Source organism: Lottia gigantea (assembly GCF_000327385.1).
Source record: "Lottia gigantea unplaced genomic scaffold LOTGIsca_1, whole genome shotgun sequence".
In the NCBI taxonomy this organism is placed as follows: domain Eukaryota; kingdom Metazoa; phylum Mollusca; class Gastropoda; family Lottiidae; genus Lottia; species Lottia gigantea.
In genome coordinates, this window is record NW_008706746.1 from 2,106,552 (window position 1) to 2,134,006 (window position 27,455).

Consider the following 27,455-nt stretch of genomic DNA (forward strand, 5'->3'; position numbering starts at 1 on the left):
AACAAACTGGATTCTTTTCAACTTCTAAAATCAAAACTTCCGTTTTATCCATTGTTTGTACCCTACAAGCAAATTGGAAAAGCCATGTGAACAAGTTTCTATTTTAGGAAATGATGCAAGGGAGGTGGTACAAGCTGATTGGTTGATAGCAAGAAATCCGCCGCGACTTTCTGAAAAATTCGCTCTTGGGGCAATCTCGACGGTCGACCGCGCGAACAAATATTTGTTCGCGTTCACGTTCGCATTCTATTTGAACGGTCCCTCTATAAAATGATGAAACCATTCCATGACGAAAAACCGCGTTCGCGTTCGCGCTCTGTATAAATGCACCTAAAGACTAGGAAATATGCAATACATAATAGTGGTCTTGACATGCTACAGGTAATTGTCATTGTTAAATATATTACAATAGAAATAGACGACAAACATCCATGAAAGGTTTCTTAATGAGACAAAAGATAGGACAAACTTATACAATTTTTATTGTTATTGAATATATATATATATATTTGATTATTATTATTGTTGAACATGTATAAATATATTAGAACGTAATGAAATAAAACTCTGGTGATTATTCTTACCCAACACTCTTCTAGAGACCACCACACCACGAGACGGTTTTGGATTTATCCATTCTGTGGTCTCTATAAACTATAGTATGTAGTATCAGTCTGAATGAGAGACTTAAATCAATTATTTTCCAGACACCGGAATTTTTTAGGGTACATCAGATGGAATCATTTTTTCAGAGGACAATCTCTGACCACAAAAACTATGCAGATCCTGCACCTACATTTCCATTTTTATACGCCCACATGGAAATGTGGACGCATATTGCCGTCGCCCCTGTCCGTTGGTCCGTCGGTCCATCAACAATTCTTGTGAACACAATAGAGACCACAGTTTTCAACTGATTTTAATGAAATTTGGTTTGATCATTTATATTGATGAGATCTTGGTCAAGTTTGAATTTGACGATCTTTCGATGAACGGTTTTTGAGTTATTGCCCTTGATTTAGGCAAAACGCGTCAAAATTTGTTTGTGAACACAATAGAGACTATAGTTTTCAACTGATTTTAATGAAATTTTGTTTGATCATATATATATATGACGAGATCTTGGTCAAGTTCGAATTTGCCGATCTTTCGATGAACGGTTTTTGAGTTATTGTCCTTGACTTAGGCAAAACGCGTCAAAATTTGTTTGTGAACACAATAGAGACTACAGTTTTTAACTGATTTTAATGAAATTTGGTGTGATCATTTATATTGATGAGATCTTGGTCAAGTTCGAATTTGACGTTCTTTCGGTGAACGGTTTTTGAGTTATTGGCCTTGACTTAGGAAAAACACGTCAAAATTTGTTTGTGAACACAATAAAGACTACAGTTTTCAACTGATTTTAATGGAATTTAGTTTGATCATTTATATTGATGAGACCTTGGTCAAGTTCGAATTTGACGATCTTTCGATGAACGGTTTTTGAGTTATTGCCCTTGATTAGGGCAAAACGCGTCAAAATTTGTTTGTGAACACAATAGAGACTATAGTTTTCAACTGATTTTAATGAAATTTTGTTTGATCATATATATTGACGAGATCTTGGTCAACTTCTAATTTGCCGATCTTTCGATGAACGGTTTTTGAGTTTTTGTCCTTGACTTAGGCAAAACGCGTCAAAATTTGTTTGTGAACACAATAGAGACTACAGTTTTTAACTGATTTTAATGAAATTTGGTGTGATCATTTATATTGATGAGATCTTGGTTAAGTTCGAATTTGACGTTCTTTCGGTGAACGGTTTTTGAGTTATTGCCCTTGACATAGGAAAAACGCATCAAAATTTATTTGTGAACACATTAGAGACTACAGTTTTTAATTGATTTTAATGAAACATGGTGTGATCATGTATATTGATGCGATAATTTGATGTATCTGATATTAATATTAAATTTATTTGATATGAGAAAATTCATACTTTAGTCACTGAAGACTGTTTTATCATTTCTAGGTGCGCCTCCATTTCCCATTTTTTGTCCTGTCCTATATTTCAGATGTTAAATAATGACAAGCAGTCTTTGAATGCCGTCATTTATAACCACAAAAACATATGTGTCAGAGTAGTAGACAAAACTGAACTTCAGCTAAGGCAGCTGAAAACAAATTACCTCGTTTCAGTACATTTGTACAATTAAATAATAGAATGTACGTATTATAATGAGCATGACAATATAAACCTATTTTTACAGAAGACAATTTTCAGTCAAATTTTCAAACATTTGCCAATGAATAAGAAAAAAGTGAAAACGAAAGACAAGATTGGGTTATGTTGACAAGGTTGTGTTGTGTACATTTTATTCTTTAAACATGTTTAAAACACCCAATGAACTCTCTCAATATTGATCAAACCAAACCTTTTTTTCTATATCAACTTCGAAAACACTAAACTTTTCATCGGATCTAGATATTTGAATTATCAAAAATTTAAACCTAGTTTTTTAGAAAGACTAAGAAATGTATATTTGATTCCGTAAAATAAACGTTAGTGTAAGTTAACACAATTTGTGTCAATCGATGCATGGAAACACTGTATTAGCATTTAAAATCTTTTTAAATTTGTATCATTTGATAGGAATTAGGTCCGTCGTCTTCGTGCACCAGCTTTCCGATCTAGACTAAAGTGTAACTTTAAACTTAAGCTGCAAAAATCCCTTCGTGTGCTCAAAAAAAGTTCACCTTTGTTTCAAATTACTTAGAGTCAGCATTTTAACTTGCTGACACAGACGTACCGGCTTTACCAGTTCAAATAGGTACATCGTCCTGTATGTATCATGCCGTACAGAAAAGTGACCATGTATCATGTAACACAGAAAAGTGACCATGTATCATGTCACACAGAAAAGTGAACATGTACCAAGTCGTACAGGAAAGCAGATATAGATCACCCATTTTATCAGTTGATTATTCTTGGAATCCAGAATCTACTCCCTTGTAGCTCCGAGCCTGAAGAAAAGTGAACATGTACCATGTACCAAGTTGTAGTGAAAATGATGCAGAAGAGGGCTATTAGTTCAGCTAGTGGATAACTATGCCTTTTACCCATTATTAGTTTAGGGGAATAGACTGCATTTTCATACTAAATTCCGTTTAAATTGTAATATCCATTGGAAAGATAAAAACTACTATCCTTTAGGATGTATTATGTCTTTCATATTGGGATAAACTTTGGGGAGGTTTTTCGTAAATAAGAGGTTTTTTTAACCTTTGTATGAAGAAAAGTGAACATGTACTAAGTCGTACAGAAAAGTGAACATGTACCATGTATCAAGTTGTAGTGAAAATGATGCAGAAGAGGGCTTTAGTTCAGCTAGTGGATAACTATGCCTTTTACCCGTTATTAGTTTAGGGGAATAGACTGCATTATCACGGAAAGGTGAATCATGTGCATTCAGATCGGAAAAGTCAGAAAGAAGTCATCCCTCGTTTTATTACATCAAATATCGGCTTGTTATCAGCATGCCATCGTTGGGTAATGCTAGGGCATCACTTTAAAGTACATTTCTGTTAAGACTGTGATCCAAGACTTTACTCAGTATCTAATAATGGTGTGCTAAATTTTTGCAACTTTAAACACCTAATATCTTCACTGCATTATTCCATTCGACCCAAAATGAATGTGTAGGGTTAATTCGAGAAGACAAAAACACAATTGCCATTAGTTTCGCCTACCAATTAGCTGCTAGAAAGGGTCACGGAACAAGATATCTCCTAAATTTTTATTTTCCTCACCTTACCCTCTTCTTTGAAAACAGTCCATGAATCAGGGGGCAAATTTAAATAAAACTCATATATAAAGCTAAACGTATTGGCAGTGTTTCTCGCAGATTATCGCATTCTCTAGTATTTGGGATTTAACACTTGAAATTGTGCCCATTGTGACATAGTAAGATTATTTATTTTGGCTCAGTTTCAGTTCGGGTATTTTGGATTGATTAAGAACGTGACACATTAACTTAAACTTTTAAATATTTTCACACTATTGCTACTTTTTTGGGGGGGGGGGGGGGGGGGGGCGGGGGACGGGGGCTATTTTTCAAGCATCCCAGTTTGATTCATTCGAAACCAAAATTGATGAAAGTAGTTGATGATTAATGAGTTGGCATGAATTTACTTGTGGGTTTTGTTGGGTAGACGGGTGACGGCAAACTGCGAAACATTGTCCGGTGTCCGTAATTTCCAAAAGACAATGTTAAGATGTTATTTTAATTGACATTACTGAACAAATTTCACATCTTGATTAAACTGAGCTAAATAATTTTTACAACACATGTAATAAATGTAGTAGGTCAGCACGAAAAATGTAAATTTAACTACTAATGAATTTTATTGTTGAGTTAAATGAATCTGAAATGATAAAAGATACAGATTTATTGTATTTGTCAATGTTATCGTGATGTCGACCATACAATTATTTCAGTTTCAAGGATATACATTACCCTGATTAAAAATGTTGAACTGAGTAATTTACTCAAATCCTCATGTGAGAAACATGCTCTTGCCATGGACTGGCAATTCGAGAATATTGCTGTTAACGAAAGGACAAAAGACACTAAGGCCAAAAGTAATTTGAATTTGTTCATTAATAAAAGTAGTGAAGGTGGAATAAAATCAACTGTCATCACATGTAATTCATTGTTATTAATTGTAGACGAACTAAAACTTCTAGAGCGACATATACTACAGGTAGCTAAATATCTATTGCATCAGTTCTGATAGTAACATTTTGACGACGATATACCTTTGATTAATTGTAGTTTGTAGCCTTGAACAGTTCACATGGGAACCAAATTCTCCACAGTTTTCCTAAAGATTCCCTTTCTTTACTTTAAGTGCCGTGTCGGCTATTTACAAATACAGGACGAGGTTAAAATATGGCTTCAAACAACATGGTGAGTAAACATGGCGTATTTGAGACTAGAAGACAGAACATAGTTTAGATAGCCTTTACCAAAATCTTGTTCATTTATGTTGACTTACAGATCTGTATTGTAGTAGATAGTGAGCACTTTTAAACTATTCCTTTTACTAGCTTCAATGAATGATAAAGACATAAATTGAAGTTTTATGTCATATATTTATGCACCCTATCGGTCTTGATGGTGCCAAATTACATTCAAAATATTTGCCAGTTCAAACTAAAAACAAAGCCATTAAGATACAGACAGTAGTTCAAATGAAGTCGAGTCGTCTCTTGAATTGCAACAACCACAGATGCCATGCACAAGCAAATACCACCCAGTACCTAATTTGTTATTCACTATCATACAGTTATCTTCACAATGTCAATTTATTACAAACTGTGTCTTATACCTTGACTGCAATAGCCACTACCCCATTTCCTTCATCTGTATCAGGGACGGCGCAGAAGTCTCTTCCAAATTAACCAAAACTTTATTTATAGCTTGACAAGCAATGGGCCTATCCCCCACTTCGACATTTTATGCAACAAACCTTCTCACTCACCGATATACTGAGCGAAATAAAACTAAACTTAGTCATCTTTCCGGCCTCGTTTGAGTCTCCATCAGCGACCTTTCGAATTAATGGACTGGTGGAATGATGATAAAATCAGTACGAAATGTGGAAAACGACACATGAGAATTTATTTTGATTTGCTCGGAAAATAAATAATGAAAGTGGTCTTTTAGCGTCTGACACTTCACTATCGCGAAACTATTTGCCAGAACTGGTATTTACACTGGTGACGTCATGGTATAGATTTTCTGGAATTTCTGGCAAAATTGGAACAAAAAGTTAGCAATGCTCCCGATAACATACAAAGGTTAAAAACACCTCTTATTTATAAAAAAAAAACCTCCCCAAAGTTTATCCCAATATGAAAGACATAATACAGCCTAAAGGATAGTAGTTTTTATCTTTCCAATGGATATTACAATTTAAACGTACAGAAAAGTAAAAGGTTGTGACTTTTTTTCTTAGATTAGACAATACATTCTGTTGTATATCATTAACATAGGTTTTCTTCTTGGGGGAATTTGGCATACCTATTTAATAATATTATCATTTATTAACGCCGAGTTGACAAACCCAAGCGAAGAGTTACCTAAGATTTTAATAAACTATTTTATTTTATTTTAATAGAACGAAGATAAATGATCATTTTTAGTGGATGCGTCTCCTTTCATTAATCAACTAAGCGACCACAAATTTCTTTACAAATGATGTTACTCTCAAACGTTGATTCAACTTGGCACCAATCTTCATTTTTGCTTTTGTTTTTTCTGTGTTTAATCGAAATTTCAGACTTTCGATATTATATTTTCAGTTCTTCAGTAGGCTACAAAATCAAACTTTATTCGTAAAACAATGAACACCAAAGTTTGTAAGTTTATCGACTTTTTGGGTTGACGTGTCTCCGGCGCCACGCCGTAGCACAACATCAGAAAAAAAAAACTTGGGAGACAGAAACATGTTTGATATGGGTGTCTAAAGCTGGGATTAAACAAAGAATTACATTTCTTAAAACAATAAAAACATCAAAAGTATTGATCTAAACAACAAAGCTTTCTTTAGGTTTCTGCCAAAATCTTATCGAACGGCTTTGTTTAAATTTTTGACCCCAGGTTCTATTGACTGAAAGGTTACGACACGAAACAATAGAACTACAACTTTTACAAAAATAGCAATCAAATCGATTGTGACCCATTTAAAACTTTAGAATTGTATCTGTTGATGCAACTATCTTGATTTCGAAATTACTAATTGCTAGTGGAAGCAAACTAATCTACGAAAATCGCACAATTCCCTCAAAAATATTGCTTTTCCTCATTCTATAGATGTTTTTTTTTATATATGGCAGTGTCTCAAGAAAAGACGACTTTCAAACGCGGATAATTCTGCACACACATGGGTTTGAAGCTCAAATTTCGACGGTGAGTTGTATACACTGATTGTCTTAGCTAAAAATTCCCGTTTCTGAGGCTAAGGTACAATTGGTAAAATAGCAACAGTACCTTTTAAGAACTTTTGTTAACATTTTTTTGCAATTGTTAACATTTTAGATTTAGAAGCTTCTCACTACACACACATAAGGTTACAAGATTAAATCAAATCAGTCTGACAAAAATATCCTTCACCGAATCGATATATCATCGAATTCGAACATGGCTGAAACCATCAGAATACACATACATACCAACTGTCATCACCATGAATAAAAACTGTAGTCTCTATAATATCGAGTCTAAAATGCCGAATATGAATATGTCCGTTCATTATAATTTGAAATTTTAAAGAGAAATCATCAATATGCCTAAGCGTACACAGTTTCGTCAAGGTCGGATAAAAACTGTAGTTCTATCATGTCTACGTAAGTATCTATTCTCCACTCTGGAACACATTGTTGCCACTCTGCGTCACATGGTTCTATTTAGATTGGAAAATTTGATTAGAAAACCATCACATCAATTTCAGTTTTGGCTAATCAAGTCCAATTTTTAGTCTCATTTAAAAACAAAGACGGTAGCAATTCAAAATATTGACATTGACAAGAGTTTCCGTATATTTCTAGATTTGGCAGAATATTCGCGAAAAGGATATAATTTGATTTGATTTGCAGATGTTGTGATAAATTTTTAGCTGGTTTTAACACTAGACATCGATACCGAATATTCCACATTGCTTTTGATATATTTGACAATCCAATGGTCAATGACTGTACTGGTTTATATTAAGATGGTTCCGGTAGTTATTCTTCAACCCATGAGCTTTAAGCTCGTAAGTCAGTTGAGTTTCAGAGAAGCATTGACATCGCTTGATGTTTGTTCATCGTACTCCAACTTTCGATTTTCGATTTGTGAAATGAACAATTACATTAAAAGTATTTTTTATCAAACATGGAAAGTCTTTTACGAAACATCCTGTCATGTAAGGCATGGCGAATTGAACATGTTTTGTGAATTCTCAATTTTTCATCATTCATAACAAACTAGATAGCAGATGCAAATTAATGCAAACTGAAGCTTAATCGTGACTTAATTAAAACCTTTATGGATTTGAGATACCTATTCGTGCGAAGAGATAGCTTTTTTCGGTCCTATCTTTTGAAATTATATTTCTTTACTAAATATTATATTATTGTCTAAAACATATCAATCATTAACATTCTAAAAGACGACAGCCATAACAATTTTATAAAGCCGAACAATTAAAAGGGATATATGAAATTAAAATAGAAAGTCTACAGAATTCAGTAAAACGGTGCAACTACGGGATCAACTAAGGCTACATCTCGGCATAGTGGCTTTCATGTGATATCGTACGTAATTTTACCTACGTGCGAACAAATGATAAGTTGAGGAATCCGCTTTTGGATGCCAAATGTCGAACTCACAAACAGCTATTTTATAGTAAGATTGCAAAGGATCATTTCGTACAGTTTAATGAGAGTTGTTTTAAGTGAAACTACATCTTAGAATGAACAAAATTAAAGTTCTCAAGAATGATCAATATGTGTATATATATATCAATGAACTTACCTGGTGTCCTGTAAAATTTGGAAATTGGGAAATTCATAGAACTAAGTAATTATTGAAAAACGCGTAATCTTAATAGCTTCAATATTTAATTGCATATTCATGTATAATTACTTAGGTTTTTTGGATTTATCAGATTATATTAGGATCCTGTTTTTTATGACACCAGGTATATCTACTGATGAATATATGCTCTTATTGGCCAAGTTTAATATTCTTAAATTTTATGTTCATCATAAAACGTAGTTTTCCTTTAAGTGATGTGCAAAACAGCCTTACTTAACATGTACTAATTTACAGGCTTGTACCACGAATTAGTCAAATTCATTCCTGAAGTTAAAATAAAGACAATTGTAGAATATAATTGAAACAATGGGACAAAGATACAAGTAAGAGATTGTAGTAAAGCATCGTTACAACTTGTTGACATGTCATAAAGAGTTTTTGTTGTTGTTATTCCACTAAATATTGACTGATATTAGTTACTAGTAGCAGAGGAGGGGGCAAATTAAAACAAAAGAATTCTATTCTACCATTCACAGTTCATACAACGCCGATCTTTGTTCTTGCCTTAACATTTATATTTACATAGGAAAATTCTTTTCCGTTGCCTTAATAAACAAACCAACGTTTTCTCCCAAGAGGCTTTACATGGACTTCCGAACGTGGCCTTCTCAATGAGTTTGGGAGCAGAAACAATCTTATCACGTGACTTGTCTGGTAAATTTGTATTGGCGAGTTTTTCTACACAGCGTCTCTTCCAAGGTACTTAGTGTGATCCGAAATTCAATATTGTTTCATTTGGGTCGAGAGTTGGGAGACAGCGTTTAAAGTCTCCCCATGTTCTAGTGCAGACCATCCTGTATACGTGAGGTGCAGGGTGGTACTCTGTGTCTCTGTGACCTATTTGACGTACCCAGTGATCAGATCTCACCATTGCTGTTACAGAACATCTTCAGACTCTTCATGGGAAACGTTAATGTTAAAGAGTTTTTCACTACTGAAACGTTGGTATGTATATTTTTTGTATTCTTATATTCTTGATTATTGGGTATGAAATGAAATTACTATTGAACATCTGGAACAGAAATTGAAAGAGGACCTGTACAGTTTGAGCTTTATTTTAAACAATATTTCATTGAACAACTCATCTACAAAATAGAACTTGGATATGAAAATTGGTGTTTTATATACACCTGATGCATTTCAGAATTATTCATAAAATTGGTTTTGATTTGTTATTACACCTATTCTAAAATATTAATATCGTGTGAATACCATTCATTAACCTATTTTGAAAAACGATATAACGAAATGCCAAAGACTATAGATATAAATATGACACGGTTTAAGTTTGAATTTGAAAAATTCAAATCAAGATGCTGTTAGGTAAGATGTAAGTCTGTGAAATGAGAGTTGAAGGTGGGAGGAAGTTTGTGTTTTAAAGTTTATTAAACGTCTGCCCTCTTATTGACAAAGTCAAACCTCGTATTGACAGAGTAGCCGGAAATATGTGCTTAGTAACGGTTCTAGTAACTATGTGTTATGGCCGACTGTCAACTTAACTTATTGTTTCTACCGTTCTTAACTTTTCAACATTTCGAATTTCTTTACAAGTCAAATACTTTATGTAATATCCTAATAGTAAGTGACAATGAAGGATTTACGAGTTAAGGGATCTGTGAGAATTTAAAGATATTTATTGAGCGGTTGTTGATAAACTCTGATGACAATGAACAATAAGGCTATTAAGTGTTTTGTAACCTCTTTAAATATACAAAAACAAGGAATTTGTTGTTAAATTGTATTTGGTTATCAACGCAATAGAATGAAAATTGAACGGATGAATTGGAACATAACCATTACATTTAATTTGGATATTTTCTTTATATATCAATATTATATTAATCAATATTATATCTTCGTCTCTGTCCAGTTTTAACATCGATAAGTATACGGCTCACACTAAAATATTAAAATCATCATGATGATATCCAAACGTCATATGCGCACAATACAAAGAACCAAGTTGACCTTGTTTATGTCTAAGAATTTCCGCTTTTAACTAATGTTTTTTTTTCAGGTAAATTTTGAAGTGTGATAAGTTTATGCTACCAGATAATCGACGAGGTTCCACTTCACACAGGTAATGATCCACCATCACGTATTTCCTGTATTTTTTATTCTTAATACTATATCCGCCTATCTGTCCTAACGTTTTAAAGAAGTGATTTCAAGTCTTAATTAAATCATTTCGTGTGAGATAACAATTTATAGGCATATTTATAAAAACATAAATCAGAACTATAAATATTTTTTTTTGACAAGGAACATAATTGATATATCGTTGTTTTTTTTTTTACATGAACCTCATAAACAAAACCGGAATTTCATCATCCTATATATTGAAATGAAGGTCCAACAATCCATTATTAAGTTATGTAGTAACAGAAAAAGTCAATCTGGAATACAGTAAACAATAAGTACTTAAAAGTGCAGTAGGGTACCGATATTATTTCATTTGAATTGATCGAATATTGCTATAAGTCAATACCATGAGCTTTTACAGTTTACGACTTATTATTGGCACACTAAGTTGTTTTTATGCACGACCGCTTATTCACTTAATTTACAACTGTTAAACGCTTGCAATGAGATTAGGACTGATAGATCCATTTGATAAATTGTATTTTAGACTTACTTACATTCTTTGCTTTTAATCGTCTTACATTGAAACTAAAGTAGATAGCTGTTGTAACTATTTGACAAGTTCAGTTATCAACGTAGTAAGAAAACGGAGCATAAACGTATTTCCGATATTTAATAGCACCTCCCGTAAACGATGTTCAAATCATTATAATGGTCCATGATCTGTAAGCACCCGATTAATAACTTGGATCAGACTGGAATGGGTGTATGGGAGAGAAGTTAATCCATTCTTACCAAAAAAAGAAAAAAGCTATTTTGTCGAATTCATTTTTTTTTGAAAAACAAAAGCACATTTTGGAATATATGTTAAAATTGTATCTAAAATATAATGCATGAAATTAATGTTATTATAATAGTGCAAATCAATCTTTGATATTCTGATTAGGGAAGATTAAATCAAAAGGGAAGATTAAACTTCAAATGATATATCAAAAATTAAAAGGAAGTTAAAAGATATTTAATTCTAACTTGACATAATTATGATTGTAGTGACGTATTCATACCCATGTCTCGAGCTTTTATAATGGAAGAATTAATTCTTATCTCATTCAAATATTTCTGTTTTTGTCGATTATATAATATAAACATTTTAGTCCATTTGCAGTTTTGTTTTGTTGCTAAATATGACGACCGTCATTTAAGTAATTCCCTTTTTTATACACACCGATACGCGTGGATTAAATGCATAAAGAATAAACAGTAATACAGGTCAAAAGATTAGAACAATGGTTGTAAGGGGTGGGGTGGGGTTGTTACATATGCTGTGATGAGACTCTCAAAAAAGGAAGACCAACATTAGATAAACACAAATATGTATATAAACTGTGTTGGCCTACAAGCATATATACAGGCAACTGGCTATATTACAGTACATAACGGTACACCTAAAACCAATTAATAAAATTACGTTCACCTTTGTTTTGTATTTACATAAATTTGAGTAAATGTCGATTATAGGGTTATAAATCATATAGGCTAGAGGGGTGTTATGGTCCCTTTATGATGTGTCACTTTAGTATAGGGTAGCCCTGGGGGTATTCGGTCTTCAATCACATTTACTATCATTAAGTTTGTGTAATAGTATTAATGTTTCTTACGTGTTGCAGTATTTTTATTTAGTTTCAAGTGCAGCTCAATCGACGTGTGTATCACTGACCGGAGGGTTAAAATGAACTTTTCCCTCGATAGTAAGAGAGGAACAGTAACATGAGTGAACAATTGTCCATGGTAATTACAATTTTTCCAAAATAGGCTTGAGGTAGGTTACTTCTTTAGTTTCTATTTATAACACCTTTTCGCTGCTGAGCACGTAACTTACTTTTGAATAAGTTCAATGCTTTGACTCTAACCATCTTTGACTGTAGAGTTTTGTACGATATAAATAGAGTATCTCTTTTGAAAATATTAATTTCTCTATAGTCTCAAAAATGGTATGCATTTTAACTGACATAGAGAGTTATTGGGACCGATATAATCACCTTGTCCTATTATTGATTACTAATGCAGTCATTCCTACAATCTATCTTTCTATCACATACATTCAAGAATGAACTAAGATTACACCTTTATTTAGCCTTAGGCTTCTCGTCATATTTTCAATCGAATACTGACATTTTATCAAACGTTACAAAATGACATCTTATGACCTTGACCTTCAAAAAGTTTAACATTAGGTTGTAACATTCTTTTATCAACCCAGTAACTATTCGTTTTTCAACTGGTAAGATTGTAATTTCACTTAAACTTAGTAACTTTCTACTATATCGGCATTGGGTAGGTATTTTATGTTAAAGGGAAGTGGATAATACCAGCAAACATGACCGCACCGAACTACCTTACTATTGTGCAAAACTTAATGTTTTGGTTTCTGAAAGGCAACTTTTGACTGCCTTTTCATAGGGATTGACAACCTTAAACGACACAAAAAAGTCAAATTTGCAAAATGTTTTAGTCAGAAACAAACTTGATAAAGTTGGTCGATATTTATGCTCTGAAACATTCGCACCAATCAATTGGTCAGATCTTTAGTCAACATCCGAATTATTTACGATTCAAACTAGATATGTTGACCTCATTGTTACAATGTTTCACACGGGTTGTTCAATTATAGATATTTGATAATCTTAAGATAAGAACTATAGTCTGATAACCTCTACCTTACATTCACGTGACAATCTTTCCTTCACAGACGCCATCTTTTTACCGTTATTGTTTGAATTTTGGTTGAGTTTTCTTTGACTAATGTTTGGAGTAGATTTGTCTAAAGTATTTTTGTTGCGGTAAGCCTTATCAGAATAATTTATCCGGTTTAAATAAATTGCGAAAAAGACACATCATATCGCATGTTAACATTTAACCGGAAACGGAAGTAGTGGATCATTGGTAGGTAAGTAAGATGTAGTTAACAAAATATACAGTCTGCCGGGTAAGAGATACCGCTGTATTTCAGAGAATGAATTGGGAGTGATATATGTATATTAACCTTATTGGATTATTAAAACTTTACATCTTCAGTCTTACAAGATAAGTGTCTGTCTTTGAGGTAACATATGGTTGGACAAGATGGGAGCAGATGGTACTATTGAAGTCAAAGTCTGAGTATATTTCGGGAATATAGGCATAATGCCCGTTAATACTTGAACGTATTATGCTGATATTCACGAGATCCGCTGGACAGAATCAACATTCATTGGGACAAATGTACAGGAAGGTTGGGGTTTGAAATTTCCCTTACACTGCAGTTTTTGTATTTGAATTTTATTTGACAATTAACTAAATAAACCAGCGACATAATTTTTCAGATCGCAATCCATAAGTAGATATCAGTAGTCGACCAAACTAATTACGTAGATATGGAATGAGACTTTAATCGTCCTGGATATTTAAAGGAGGTCAGATGTCTTTGAAGATTAAGAACTCTTTCTGATATTTGCATACTTACCGATTTCTTAGTTATTTGTATTCAAAATTATTACCTTTAATAATATTACTTTAATGATATTTGACATAGATAAAAATAGATAATGTTACCACAATATTTATGATACTTTAATATAGTTAAGAGTTATGTTTATTAACCGTCATATCGTCAGATCGTTGTCAGCCCATTGTTATTCTTTTGTACACGTTTCTATTCGAGTAACGTCCGATTTTAAAGTTATTTTTTTCAAGTTAACATTCAAGTTTAACTCTTCTTTCAGTATGTAAATTTCAGAACCATACCAATCTGAGTCACAAGTACTAGCCTAGTATGTTTTCTAGTCCTGAACGACCAGTCTCGGATGTTTAAACTACCAGAATCACGTGATCAGGTGACAACATTGACATGGTTCGGTCAAGCTATGGTTTCCATTTATTATCGGATATTTATATATATAAACTTTCAAAGTAGACCTTTTTCTATGAAGTACACAGCACAACTACATGTATACAGCATAAATGTTCTTGTATTTTGAACTAAATATTGCAGGTTAATAACGACCGAGATTTAATATCAATATTGAATTTTACTTTGGTAGCCAAAATATTTCTTGTACCAAATATGCAAGGCAAACAACTCGGTTTGACTTTATGCTCGTTTTTCACATAGCGACTTGGTTCGTTTCCTTTACTTTATACTTTGTAAATATAGGGAAAATAATGGCCAACCTTAAGACAACAATTCTCAGATTGATCAATACACAACTTCTTAACGATAAACAGTCAACAACGGATTAGCAAACCCGTATTTCTTTTCCTTTTTGAACTAAACCATGCCATACCGAATCTTGTCTTATAAGGTGTCTAGGCTAAGACAATAATATTAGACAATGTGCTTATTTAGATATTAGACATATATTTTATACCAAATTACAGCTTTATAGACTTAACCGCTTCGATATACCAGCCTTCTTAAAATTGAAATAATATTTAAAATAAATATATAATATTCAAAATTCAATAAAGTCAAAGTCTTTATTTGCAAAATAATATAAAAAAGCTCAATGCGCCCACCATATTCAGCAAAAATTCCTCGAAAAACTTTTTCCATGAAAAAATTGCCTTTTGTTTTTACAATGGGAGATAACTATGGGAACTGAAGGTAAGAAAAGAAGAGAACTGGAATGAAATACTTTTTGATGAAACTAGAAAGGCAATATAGTATTTTGTCATGGAAAATTTTAACAGTTTGTCCTGTCATTTGTTGAAAAGATGTCTAATATCTCTATAATTATATTAGGTCAAAATACGATGGTCCTAGCTTTAATGATTTATGAATAATACTGAAATGTAAGTTATGATTTGTCTGCACTACCCCATCGTTTTCAACATTAAGTACTTTGCATATGTTCTTGAAATTATGGCGTTTTCATGTAAATTGCGAAGGCTACTCACGACCATTGGCCGTATATTGATAATGTAATCATTTATGAAATCTAGTACTGTACAGGAACAGTCAAAAGTCAAAAGGACTTCGAATGATTCGAGTGTGAAAGTTTTTATGGAAGTTTTTCTTCAAACTCAAATCCACTGGCTCCAAACCTGTTCTTCGTGCCGTTTCTGATATATGAGCATGCAATTTACAATCGAAATATTTTTAACCTTGTAAAGGTTTCAAATAGGTTGAAATAGGAGTTAAACCAAACATTTTGGTAAAAGTCTGCCAAGAGGGCTCTTTTTGACCAACCAACCCCATTGCCGATAGCACGAAAAAGAATGAACGGTTCTGTCTGGTCGACTTTATTATATTAGTTTTAGAACTCGAACAAATCACGAGTCCATGGAACAGCAAAGTTGTTACATTTTCTAACACGGTTACTGAAAATAAAAAAGTCTTACAGTATAAAGTAAGAGATACGGGCTATATAGTAATGTGAGTTATAACTAGGAAAGAATCTAGAAAATTCATGAATAACATTTCCCTCAAATATTCTATATCCTGAAAAGGTACTATTTGCTTTGATCGGTGCACATTGGTCCTAATAATACAAACAAACTTTATCTTTTGTGATATAGTCCAACTAAACATTTGCTTATCCAGAAGAAAGGATTTAACTTCCGAAATTCGAAGTCAGATTCTCGTACAATTGAGTACAACCGTCATCCATCTTGCATTTAAGCATGCAAGTTTATTACGTCTTTGTTGAATAACGTAAGAGATAATTTCTGAAAAGTGATAAAGTGATAAAGTGATATGGCTGAAATGGAGCTGTATCAGCTGATCAAGCAAATATTAAGGTTACATTATCACTTAAAATGATATACCGAAATTAGTAAACTTACATTCGATTTGATGGAAAAAATACATTACTCTGAACTTCACCAATTTCACCGAATTCACAAAATAACGAGGACAAAGTTATTTTATTTATGAACTGAAGTTGTTCTGAAATATATTGCAGTGAAAAGTTTCAATAAGCAATCCCAAACGTTAATATGAGAAAGAATGTCCGTTGAAGGGTGAGTTGGGAAAAGTTTCCAAATCGAAGCAGTTATCTGTTCATTAATCTTATCTTTCTGAAAATACGGAAGGTTATAATACAATACATACTATTCAAATGTCAAAAGCAAATGCTGGATAGAACTTGTCTGTCTTGATGGCCAATCTATGTTGCATACTTCGCAAAGATCAAGCTATAAAACTTTGAAAATATTATTTCCGCACGATCAGGGTAGCTTTATTCAACACATGCTATAAGGAATTATATGACTTACTAGCAGTGAAACCAAGATTATGATTAAGAGTTGTATAGAAGAACCTGTCTCCATTCTTTAAGGTGTACAACTGGGTACCAATTATACAAGCAAACGTAGGACCAACTTCATTGCCTCCATGTGGTTTTTCACAAATAGCCCCAGCATACAGGTCGACATCCATTGGGCTCCTGATAAAAAAAAACACGAGTTTTGATGTGAACAGAAGCCAGAAAATCGTAAATAATACGAATACGGACATCGTTTGTGTGTAATTTTAAAATTCACTGCCTCATTCGAAGCAGTTTAATTAAGCAACTGAAACATCGGCTAAAAACAGCTAACTTGTACAATACAATGGAACACTGGCCCCATGTTTATGATCCAAACACAACCAATTAAATATATTAAAGACCCAAATCAACCCCCGAAAATGGCGAATCGGTCCCTTAAAGACAAATTGATAATCAAAGTATACAAACTTGTAAACATTACGTAGTGCTCGTCCACAATCTCCAAAATCTTCAAATCTCTTTACAGGTGGTAACTTACAGATCTTGCGATATTCAGCAAAGGAGGGCAAACCGTGATCTCGACCTCTCTGAATATTTAGAGACACTATATCTAGTGACCCTTTACTCGTCAGGAATAACTTATCTGTCATTTCTTTTGAAAAATATTTATCCGAATTTTCAGACCGCCCCTCTATTAAGTTTGTAATAACTTGTGAGAAGTTTTTGAGAACTGGTACTGTGTTGAAATATAGTTCGTGCAATGGTACGTCCTTGCCATTCAGTTTCATGCTATCTGTTATCAACGAATGTCCATATCTAAATGCAGCTGTGGTGAATTCGTTGATGATCTGTGGGTTGACAGAAGGTTTATACTCGTAGGGTTGATCTAGTTTAAATTGATGCACGAATTCTCTGCCAAAAACGCTTGGAATGTAGTCTTTATAAGTGATTCTTTGGATAACAGCGGCCACTATTTTTCTAGCTGTTTGATAGAGAAACTCATCATTATTTGATGCCGATTCTGTCATCTTAAAAAGATTTTTGACTTCGCTTATCGTTTTCAGCTCTGTGGCAATCCTGTTATGAAATCTGACAAAAAGTGTATGCATAGCCTGGAGTCCTGGTATTACATTAACTCTAGCATCACCTGTTAATAAAATAATAAAATAGGATACAGTTTTACACTTCACCCGTATGAAACATTCAACCTTTAGTCATACACTTCTTTTGAACTATTTTCTGGCGATACTGAATAATATTATCACGTTTTGTCTAGCAGGAATCGTGCCTTTCAGTGCTTATGAGTTAAAAAAAAAAGAACAAGGACAATAACTCATACTAAATATTTTTCGATTCTTCTGATTTTCAATAGGGTTCATGCTTCGGTGATAAATACTCACACCAAGTTTCGTCAAAATCAAGAATTGCGCCATCTAGAGTGATTACGAGTAATTGTGGACGAACAGATGGACTGGTGGAAGGACGGACATGGATGGCGACGAAATTAGAAGAGAATTACTAGCAGAATTCCAATGAGTGACCTATCAAGAAAAGTCAAAGTATTTTTTTGTTTATCCAGACTGTACATACTTGGATATTTATGATTGGTTAAAACTCTTAATTATATGCAATAAAAAATAATATGATTAAAAATATATGATAATTCATTAAAAAACACCAAATACTCAAATAGTTTGCTTAATTTGAAACTCAAAATATAAGGAAATCAAGATCTTAATATCAAGCAACAAAATTAGAAAGTTTTTTGTGTTACCTGCCAAGAAACAGAAAATTCCTACATCGTCCTGATTTTTACAAGCTCCTGGACTACTATCATTTGGCAAAAATGATTCACCGCCAGGCACATCAGTTGTTGACATTAATCCTAGAGTTAAATACATGTTTCAAAATAAGATCTATTTGAATTGATAGTTAAATATTTGGGGCGAATACTAGAATTACGGTCCTCGTGGGGTAAACCACTTTAGATATATGCTCGGTATATGTAGCGATATTTAATTCATTAATTGGTCACTTATATATACAGACGAGCCCATTCCGAGTCACGTTTATACGAAAAAATGCAATTACCGTCTTCCCCGGCTCGCAGCATCAACATCTCTTCCTCTGAACTTCCATAAACCATTGAACCATCTATGAACGATGTTATTGTGTTAAATTGTTGGCGTTTTCCGTCTGAAATGAAATTTCGAAAATTTTATGGCTTTGCACTCTTGCATCTTGTTCCTAAATGTTTTCAGCTCCGGTTCTCCGGTATAAATACATTTAATTAAAACTTGAAGATAATAGACGGGGGCACATTTTGGTCTGTGATTGTCATTATTTGAGCAAATGATAACTTACTAAAAAAAATCAACTTACATGTAGTATGTCCTTCGTATCTTTGTGACCTGGCAAATCCCATACAATCAGATGTGAAATACGAATCACCCTCTTCAATATAAATCGGAAAACAGTCCTCTCTGTAATTATATAATGAAACGGATTGTCTTAAAAATCCTAATTTTCTTGAGTTCATCTCATTCTACCGACAAGCTTGCTGGATATATAATACTTATCAGAAAAGCTTAGTTTATGATATTGAGATTTGTGAACAACTATTCAAACTAGACAATATGCAAATATGTCGATTGCTTGGATTACGAAATTTGAATTTTTTTTTAATCCGACTATTAATTAAATAGGTCTATTCTTGTAAATTAATGTGTTTGTAAAGAGGTTTTCCACACTTTATATGTATCGAATTGAACCATTCCATTTTTTAACATTATAGTCGGACGTCTTTGCTCTTGCAATTCAATTAAAACTAAACTCTTGACTAACTTCAAGTAAGTAATTGTGATATGATAGTGACGTAAATTGCAATTCAGAATTTGTATAATAACAGGAACCACAGATATCTGGAAGCCAAAAATGGTCCAGATTTGCATAAAGCTAGCAAACTCATTTACAACTCCTTGGATTCATTTCAATGAGTGCCACAGAATAGTGTAAAGGGAGGTAATTGAAATGTGTAAAAATATTTTACCCGGAAAAATAAGATTTTTTTTTTATGCCTTCACAACATTTAGTTTTATTCACTGAAAAAAATATCAGATTTAATTATACAATATAATCACTATTCGTTTAAATGAATGTTAAGGCAATACTTGTATGAATACCTATCCTATATTCAAGGGAGAGTTAGCTGGTTTACTGTATTACTGTGTGAAAAACAATTGAAGTACATGGACATTTTTAAGATGGCGTGCCCGGCAAGGTAAACAATCAGCCACACAGAAGCTTGGACATATTTTTAGATTCCATAAAGAGCAGCATGAATAATAACTAATCTGACAAGTTTCTATTCAATACTCAGATAGGTAATCAACTCATTACCTAAGAACTTAACAATTCCAATGATCATATTAAGTCTCAAATTCAAAATTGCAGCTTCTGTTGTATTGATAAACAGGTTTTGGCGCGTTTTAAGTCAAGGGCCAAACTTAAAAGCGGTTCACCGAAAAATCTCATCAAAATAAATAATCAGACCAAATTTCATCTAAATCATTTGAAAATTCTTGTCTTACCGTACTTACTGGCCAATTTTGACTCGTTTTGACTAAGTCAAGTGTAATAACCATGTTCGAACTTAACCAAGATCTCAACAAAATAAATGATCTCAGCAAATTTCATTTAAATCAGAAACTGTAGTCTTTATTGTGCTCATGAGAATTGTTGAAAGACCCGATGGACCGACGGCGGACAGGGGTGACGGTATTAAGCTGTCGAAGTATATGCTCTCCTCATTTTCAAATGTTCAACTGTGGGAAAATCTGATGAAATGTGATCCAGGTAGCTGATGAAATTGAGATCTTCCAGATGAGAAAGCTGATAATAAAATGTCTATACCCTTGTAAACTAAATTGATCGCCAGAAGAAATACCTGAGATGCATGAAATGCCATTTTATACCTATTTCTGCAGGTGTTGAAGCAAGATCGTGATCTAGAAACTGTCCCCATTGCATGGCCATTTGCGTAAGTCTGGCAGATGGGTGGCTTTCGGAGTTGAACACTTCTTGGCTAACTGTTCTAGCACTTGGTAACAGAGAGCCTAATTCTGAAGTTTGTCGTGGTACTGATTCATCTGAAAGGAATATAAGACACGAAAAGATTAATCATCAGATTCTAGATGACAGTAATCAGGATACCACGCGAAACAGTCGATTCTTGTTGAAATAGAGTTCAAATCAAACGCTCTCTTCCCAGAAATATAAAATAAACCCAAATTTTATAATCTAATAACAGTCTTCCTATTCCAATCAGGATGTTTGACTTCCATAGAGTATTTCAAATAAGAATCTTTACATTTACCATCATCATAATGATCACTTATCATCCTGAGATAAGAAGCTCCTGCTTGTCCCCATGCGGGATGTTCTAGATTGTTACAACTACCATCAGCTGATCGGAACTTTGATTTTCTCTGTTCTTCACTACACGTATGTTTTGATCTAAAAGAATTTACAATCCTTTGAATGTACGTATATAATATTAAAATAAGAACATTTGTGCCCACATTCAAAGGAAATTGTTTATGTAAAATAAATCGAACCAAACCTAAAAACTCTGTGTTAAATATAATGAAAGAATGATTGGAATAATGATATCATGAAAACAATAAGGTAGATCTGTTAAACTATTAAAGTTTTTAGTATTCATGTTAAATTTAGGTTTTGGAAGAGGTAGCACAACCAATAGTAATAATTAAATGTGATGCACTTACGTTAATGAACCTAAGAATGGTGTTTCTCCATTTGCTGCCGATTCACCGGTCGCAATAGAATCTACTAAAACAATTGATGGAAATCGCAATCTCTTCGCCTTAGACCGATCTGAAAATACTAAAACAATCAAACAGAAAATCAGAACAGATTATATTATTCTTAAATAACAAAAACATTTTGTGATTCTAGTAAAATACAATGTATAGTCTAGCAAAATATTTTTACACATCCGGGTACGATTCAAACATAAACAAGAACATTCTACTTGTATTGGGTTCTTTATTATCTAGCAATGTTCATAAAACCTTTATCATCGAGGGGTTCCGTTGCACAGCCGGTTAGAGCGTGATAATTTTAATTTTACTCCTTTGGTTACATTGAACAAATGGTAGTCGAGGGTTCTGAAAGGTGTTCTTCGTCGGCTAATTATTGCAGTCGACCCAGCTGTGGATGGGTACGGATAATGCCGGCGAAAAGGATCCCCGTGAACCTAAGTTGTGATCGATGTAAAAATAGTTGTTTCTTCGGTCTCTTCAAAGTATCAGGAACCGTTCTACTTGAATACAGATTTAGATCATGGAGATGTTCCTACCTTTTTTCTGACAATTCAGTGCCGGAAGCAAAATACAGAAAATTAGAAATATACTGTCCTTCATCATACTGCCAGGAAACCTGACAAAAATTGAGACATATCTTGACATACCATAAAATGTAGTTTTGTATGGTGGCTCACATACGACATTTCCACTTCTTATTTTGAATTAAAAACTTTTTTTACTTGGTGAAAATTATGTGAGCCACAAGTACAAACAAGAAACAACAACAAAAAATCAACCAAACCAACAATTTTTGGAAAGTAAATCAATTCAGAAAACACAATAGTCCGAAGATCAACCTCTGTACTGTCTTCGCATGCATTTATATATTAGGCTTGCTTTAAAACAGTGTTAATAGTATGCAAATGAATAAATTAATATTAATTTTTGCAAGTCAATGATGAATAGAATACAAAAAATTTCAGCCAAAAAGTTCAAAATTTTAGCTGAAAAACGTCTTCTGTTGAAAAAAATTTCAAAGTAATAAAGTGAGACATTCTAAGATCAACAGTACTATTTCTGATCCTCATAAGAATACTTGAAAAATTCGATTTATGTAAAGATTTTCTCTCAAACCATTCTGTGAAATAAGAAATTATATGGTTGACATGTTAACACATGCGTTTTATTCAAAATCAACCAACCAAAGTAACCGGGCTCTGGATTCATAACCCATTAGGATGCTTTATAAAAATTATAACGAAAAACAACCTACTTCAATTTATCAAAACGTTGCTGTGAATATTGTGAGATGTCTTCTTCGAATCATTAGCTTCAGTCGGCAAAATATTATTGGATGGTATAAATAGTTGACCAATCATCAAGCTTCGCTTATTCTCAGTCTATTAATTTAATTCAAACCAAAAATGAATTTGCACGTGCGGGTTACATTCGAAACTAGCTGTCTGCAAATAGAGGTCTCTGAATAGTTTTGGATCATGAGTTGTAAATAAACCCTTGAGCCGCTGCCATAAGCCACCGAGGGGGTATAGGATTGAGCGAAGGAGTGAGCGAGGGGGTGGGGGGGGGGGGGGGCAATACAAGCACTGTATTAATACACCAATGAGCGTGTTTTTTTTTTTTTTCTTAAATTGAATCCATGTGAAATGCATATTTTGTTTTTCTGCAGAATGATGCTTCTTCTTTTGGTCTCGCTCGAATTTGCCAAACATTGAACGAGATTCTGATTAATGTGTGCTTATACATGTTTTTTTTCATATGACAATTTATCCAAATATATAAATCAGTCATCCAGTCAGCTATCAATTTCAGTTCCAGATGTAGAGCTAAGGCCGCCATCTATAAGTGTCAAATAAACTTCGTTATAGAGTCAAGTCACTGTGATTGACTATTTGAAACATGTACTGAAAGTTGATGGAAAAGAAAACCCTTTGGTTTTCTGGAAAATACATGAAACTTTATATCTTCATTTTGCTGTTTTTAGCTGTACATGCAAGCAAAGTTGCGGTAAAGATTATGTTGTCGATCGAAGGCCTTGCTTTTAATTCAAAACGATCGTTACTTGCTGAATATGCATGATAATTCGTTTTTAAAGTTTGATTAACATTTGTGACTTCTATATGATGCATTCCGTTTATAATGTATGTTCAAGCATTATAACTTAAAAAATTAATTAACTAAAAGCCGTTTTAGCTGCTTTATTCATCTGATTTTTTTTTTCAATAGCCAATCCAGTGGGTTAGAAACTGGCAAGCTGAAAACATCAGATTAGCCAGTCGGTTTCAGCTGCTAGCCAGTCACTTTTTACAAAATATTTCGCATGAAGGGTCTACTTTAATTCCATGGTTTATAAAAAGCATGCGTAGGAAAATATTCTTCCAATTATTGCGAGTGAATCCTGATGATTTTGATCTTTTGGGAATCAAATTTCAACATCAATTCTACACCTATTATAAGTGTGTTCCCATTGGCTCCACATTCTTGCAGTGGACAGTGGTAATTCAATAAAGATGAAGGATTATTAAATATCGAACGCTACTTGAATGATTCCATTGATTTGTAGTTCAGGATAAACCAATGAGATTGAAAAATTATCATGGATTGCTTTTTTGGAGTATGTTATTAGGTAATCCGTTATCGACAGAAAAAAAAAGCCAGGCCTACTACAACATTAAAATTTATGGGATTTATAATTGGCACGTCTCTGCATGTGTAACTCAGAACTAATACCTTGATTAAATCCTTTCTCAGTAGAAAGAAAGTATTTCATAAGGAAATGTGCTCCATGATAGTGTCCTTAGTGACAGTGCTGGCTTTCGTAATCTTGTTAGCAATGTTTATTATGTTACATAATCTAATTCTTGCAAAAATCAACCCATCGTTCGTGATTAGGCCTACCTTTTTAGAGCTGTAGTTTTATCTTTTATTCTGTGTAGGGACGAAAAACAGACACATTAAATTTGGTATTGATAATGAAGTTCTTGTGTATATTTTTGTGAAATGCTTTCTTGTTGATGCGGGTGTTAGATAATAATATATCTGATTCTACTTCTCGGCGGGTGTGGAAATTATTCCGATGAAAGGTACCTTAACTTCCCTAAAGAAAAAGGACAACGCCTCGGTTTTTGTCCCATCCGAACGACTGGGCGCTTTTTCCAAGTCAGCCCCTCCGACCTGCATCACTTACAGGGAAAACCGGATTGAAAAAATATCAAGCTATTTTCTCGACCTATGCCAGGATTAAACCAATAGCCCAGATTAGATTTGATAAACAAAGTGAAGCAGCTTTAAATAAATACTTATTATCGTTATAAGCTGTGTAACTAAGAGGATCAAATCATTTTTATCAGACTCATCACCTGTTATTCTTGCGTAGGATTATTGAAGTTCCCTCCCTTTGCTATTGAAATTAAATAAATATAGGACTCCAATAAAACATTTTATGCAAATGATTGACGAATGTAGTCCAGGCTATTTTAGAAATCTTCTTTCTCTCTCTCTCTTAGGGTTTTTGCATGCCTATTTTTCATTAATTTTTGGTCTAGATTTGGAATTTGATGTCTGAAATTGCATTAACTTAAAGATTTGGGGAGATGATGAGAGACTTAAAGACGGAAAAATAATTCTAAAAATAGTCGTTTTGTGAACTGCCCAACTCTTGCGGATGAGTATAACCGGTAGAAGTCTACTTTCAATTTTCATGGTCAACATATTATAATATATTGAATTTTTTAGGAGACATTAAGAATTGGTTAGGCTTTCATTCGACATATTGGAAAGCTTTCAATGAGATTTCTGGAAAAAGTTGTAGAAAGTTGAATTTCGTGTTTTAACATGGGAAGAGATGGCAAATGAATTAGTGGAGTGAGTCCATATCTTGGAGCTACTTCCCTTGAACCAAAATAGTGCGTTTTTTTTTAGAAGCTCAAATAAACGAAAACTAGAGACCAAAATCTAGATATACGATATACCTCATCTGAAAGTTTTAAACAAAAATTACTGCCGTGTTTTAAGAATCAAAACTGTTAACACAACAACTAGTACACTCCGTTTTTAATTCAAATTTTTTAAAACAAATTGTGTTGGAACTTTGTCTTGCGTTTGTGGCAAAGGGAGGAAACTGGGGCTCATCCCACAGACTACAATAAAAGCTAACTAATTTGACTTGCTGTAAAAATAGAGAGAGATGCTTTCTCTGTGTTCTTTTTTGTCAGGACGCCATGTCATCGGCGAGTTAACATCAAATAAAGTTGTGGTCAACATCGTATACTTTTTTATCGTGCCGTCATCTTCAGTCATGTTCGTCGCTGCTACATATTTTATAGATAAGTTCACGTATTATTTGTACGGAGCCCTAAGGCGCAATTGTAAACATATTTATTTATTATTTCGTTTAAACGAAATAATTATTTCGATTAAACGAAATAATTATTTCGTTTAAACGAAATAATTATTTCGTTTTAACGAAATACCCGATGTTTATTTCGTTTAAACGAATTAATTTTTTCGTCTATTTCGTTTAAACGAAATAATTAACTCATCTTTTTATTTCGTTTAAACGAATTAGTTATTTCGTTTAAGCGAATTAATTATTTCGTTTAAACGAAATAAACATAGGGTATTTCGTTAAAACGAAATAAATGATGTTATTTCGTTTAAACGAATTAATTATTTCGTTTAAACGAAATAATAAATAAATATGTTTACAATTGCACCTTAAGAGCTCCGTATATTTGTCTTGTTTGCATAATGTCACACATTTATTGAGCTCATAACATATTTCATGCAAATTGTTTTAATGATGGATAATTACAAAATTTTTGTTAGCCTCTTTAGGCTATTGAAATTTCGATACCAAATATTCCAGTTCATACAGTTGTGGTAGAAAAAGTAAACAAGGGGGCTGGAAATTATTTAGTTTAACATTATTATAATAAACCTTTAAAATTTTGATCATCTTTTATATCATTAAAGTCTTTTGCGCCACCATGATTCTATTCGAGACTGATTGTTGAAAAGATTTCTCCAATATTTTTTCACAAGTTGTCTTTTCCTCACGCGAATTAAATTTAAATTAATCATGAAATGGCAATCAGAAATAGAAAAAAATAACGATCTAAATTCGACATGGAATGTGATTTAACATCACAAAGAATGGTCCTTAAGGGAATTGCATGCATGTTGAAATTAGTTGTTAATGTTAAAAACGCAATGTAGTGACTGATTGGATATATGGGTGGGTATTAATATGTGCTAGAGATGAATTAGTAAAATAATAATGTTCAACAAAATATTCCTCAAAGGACATTTGATTTGTGTATATATATTTCTTTTTGCTGCTTTCTTGGAATATATAATGTACTAAAATGGATATATATGCAAAATGAATATGAGATATCGAGTTCTAGGTAATTTTTAACAGAACCTACCTCTTTACTATTTGCATACGACACAATAGCGAAATTGCTATTTGTTAAAAAACATTAGCCTATGCTGAATCCAGATATTTGCATGTAGTATGATTAAGTATATGTTATGCCCAAGAATAGATGAAAAATATGATGATTTGTCGCGACCTATATTTTGAATCATGGTGAAATATAACCTATACAACAGGGTAACGATAGATCAACTACTGTACATCAGTTAAAAATAAT

General features: G+C 33.1%; 1 protein-coding gene across 1 annotated transcript; it reads right to left on the bottom strand.

Annotated features, from left to right (window-relative positions):
• Window positions 1-16,000: 16,000 nt before the first annotated feature.
• Window positions 16,001-22,401, bottom strand: LOTGIDRAFT_152002 (hypothetical protein; the record flags this gene model as incomplete). The annotated part of the gene is made up of 11 exons (XM_009045489.1): window positions 16,001-16,064; window positions 16,530-16,632; window positions 16,962-17,131; window positions 17,423-18,101; window positions 18,729-18,839; window positions 19,046-19,150; window positions 19,337-19,437; window positions 20,901-21,102; window positions 21,330-21,469; window positions 21,742-21,850; window positions 22,335-22,401. The coding sequence occupies 11 exons, from the start codon at window positions 22,399-22,401 to the stop codon at window positions 16,001-16,003; spliced, it is 1,851 nt and encodes a 616-aa protein (XP_009043737.1).
• Window positions 22,402-27,455: the final 5,054 nt, after the last annotated feature.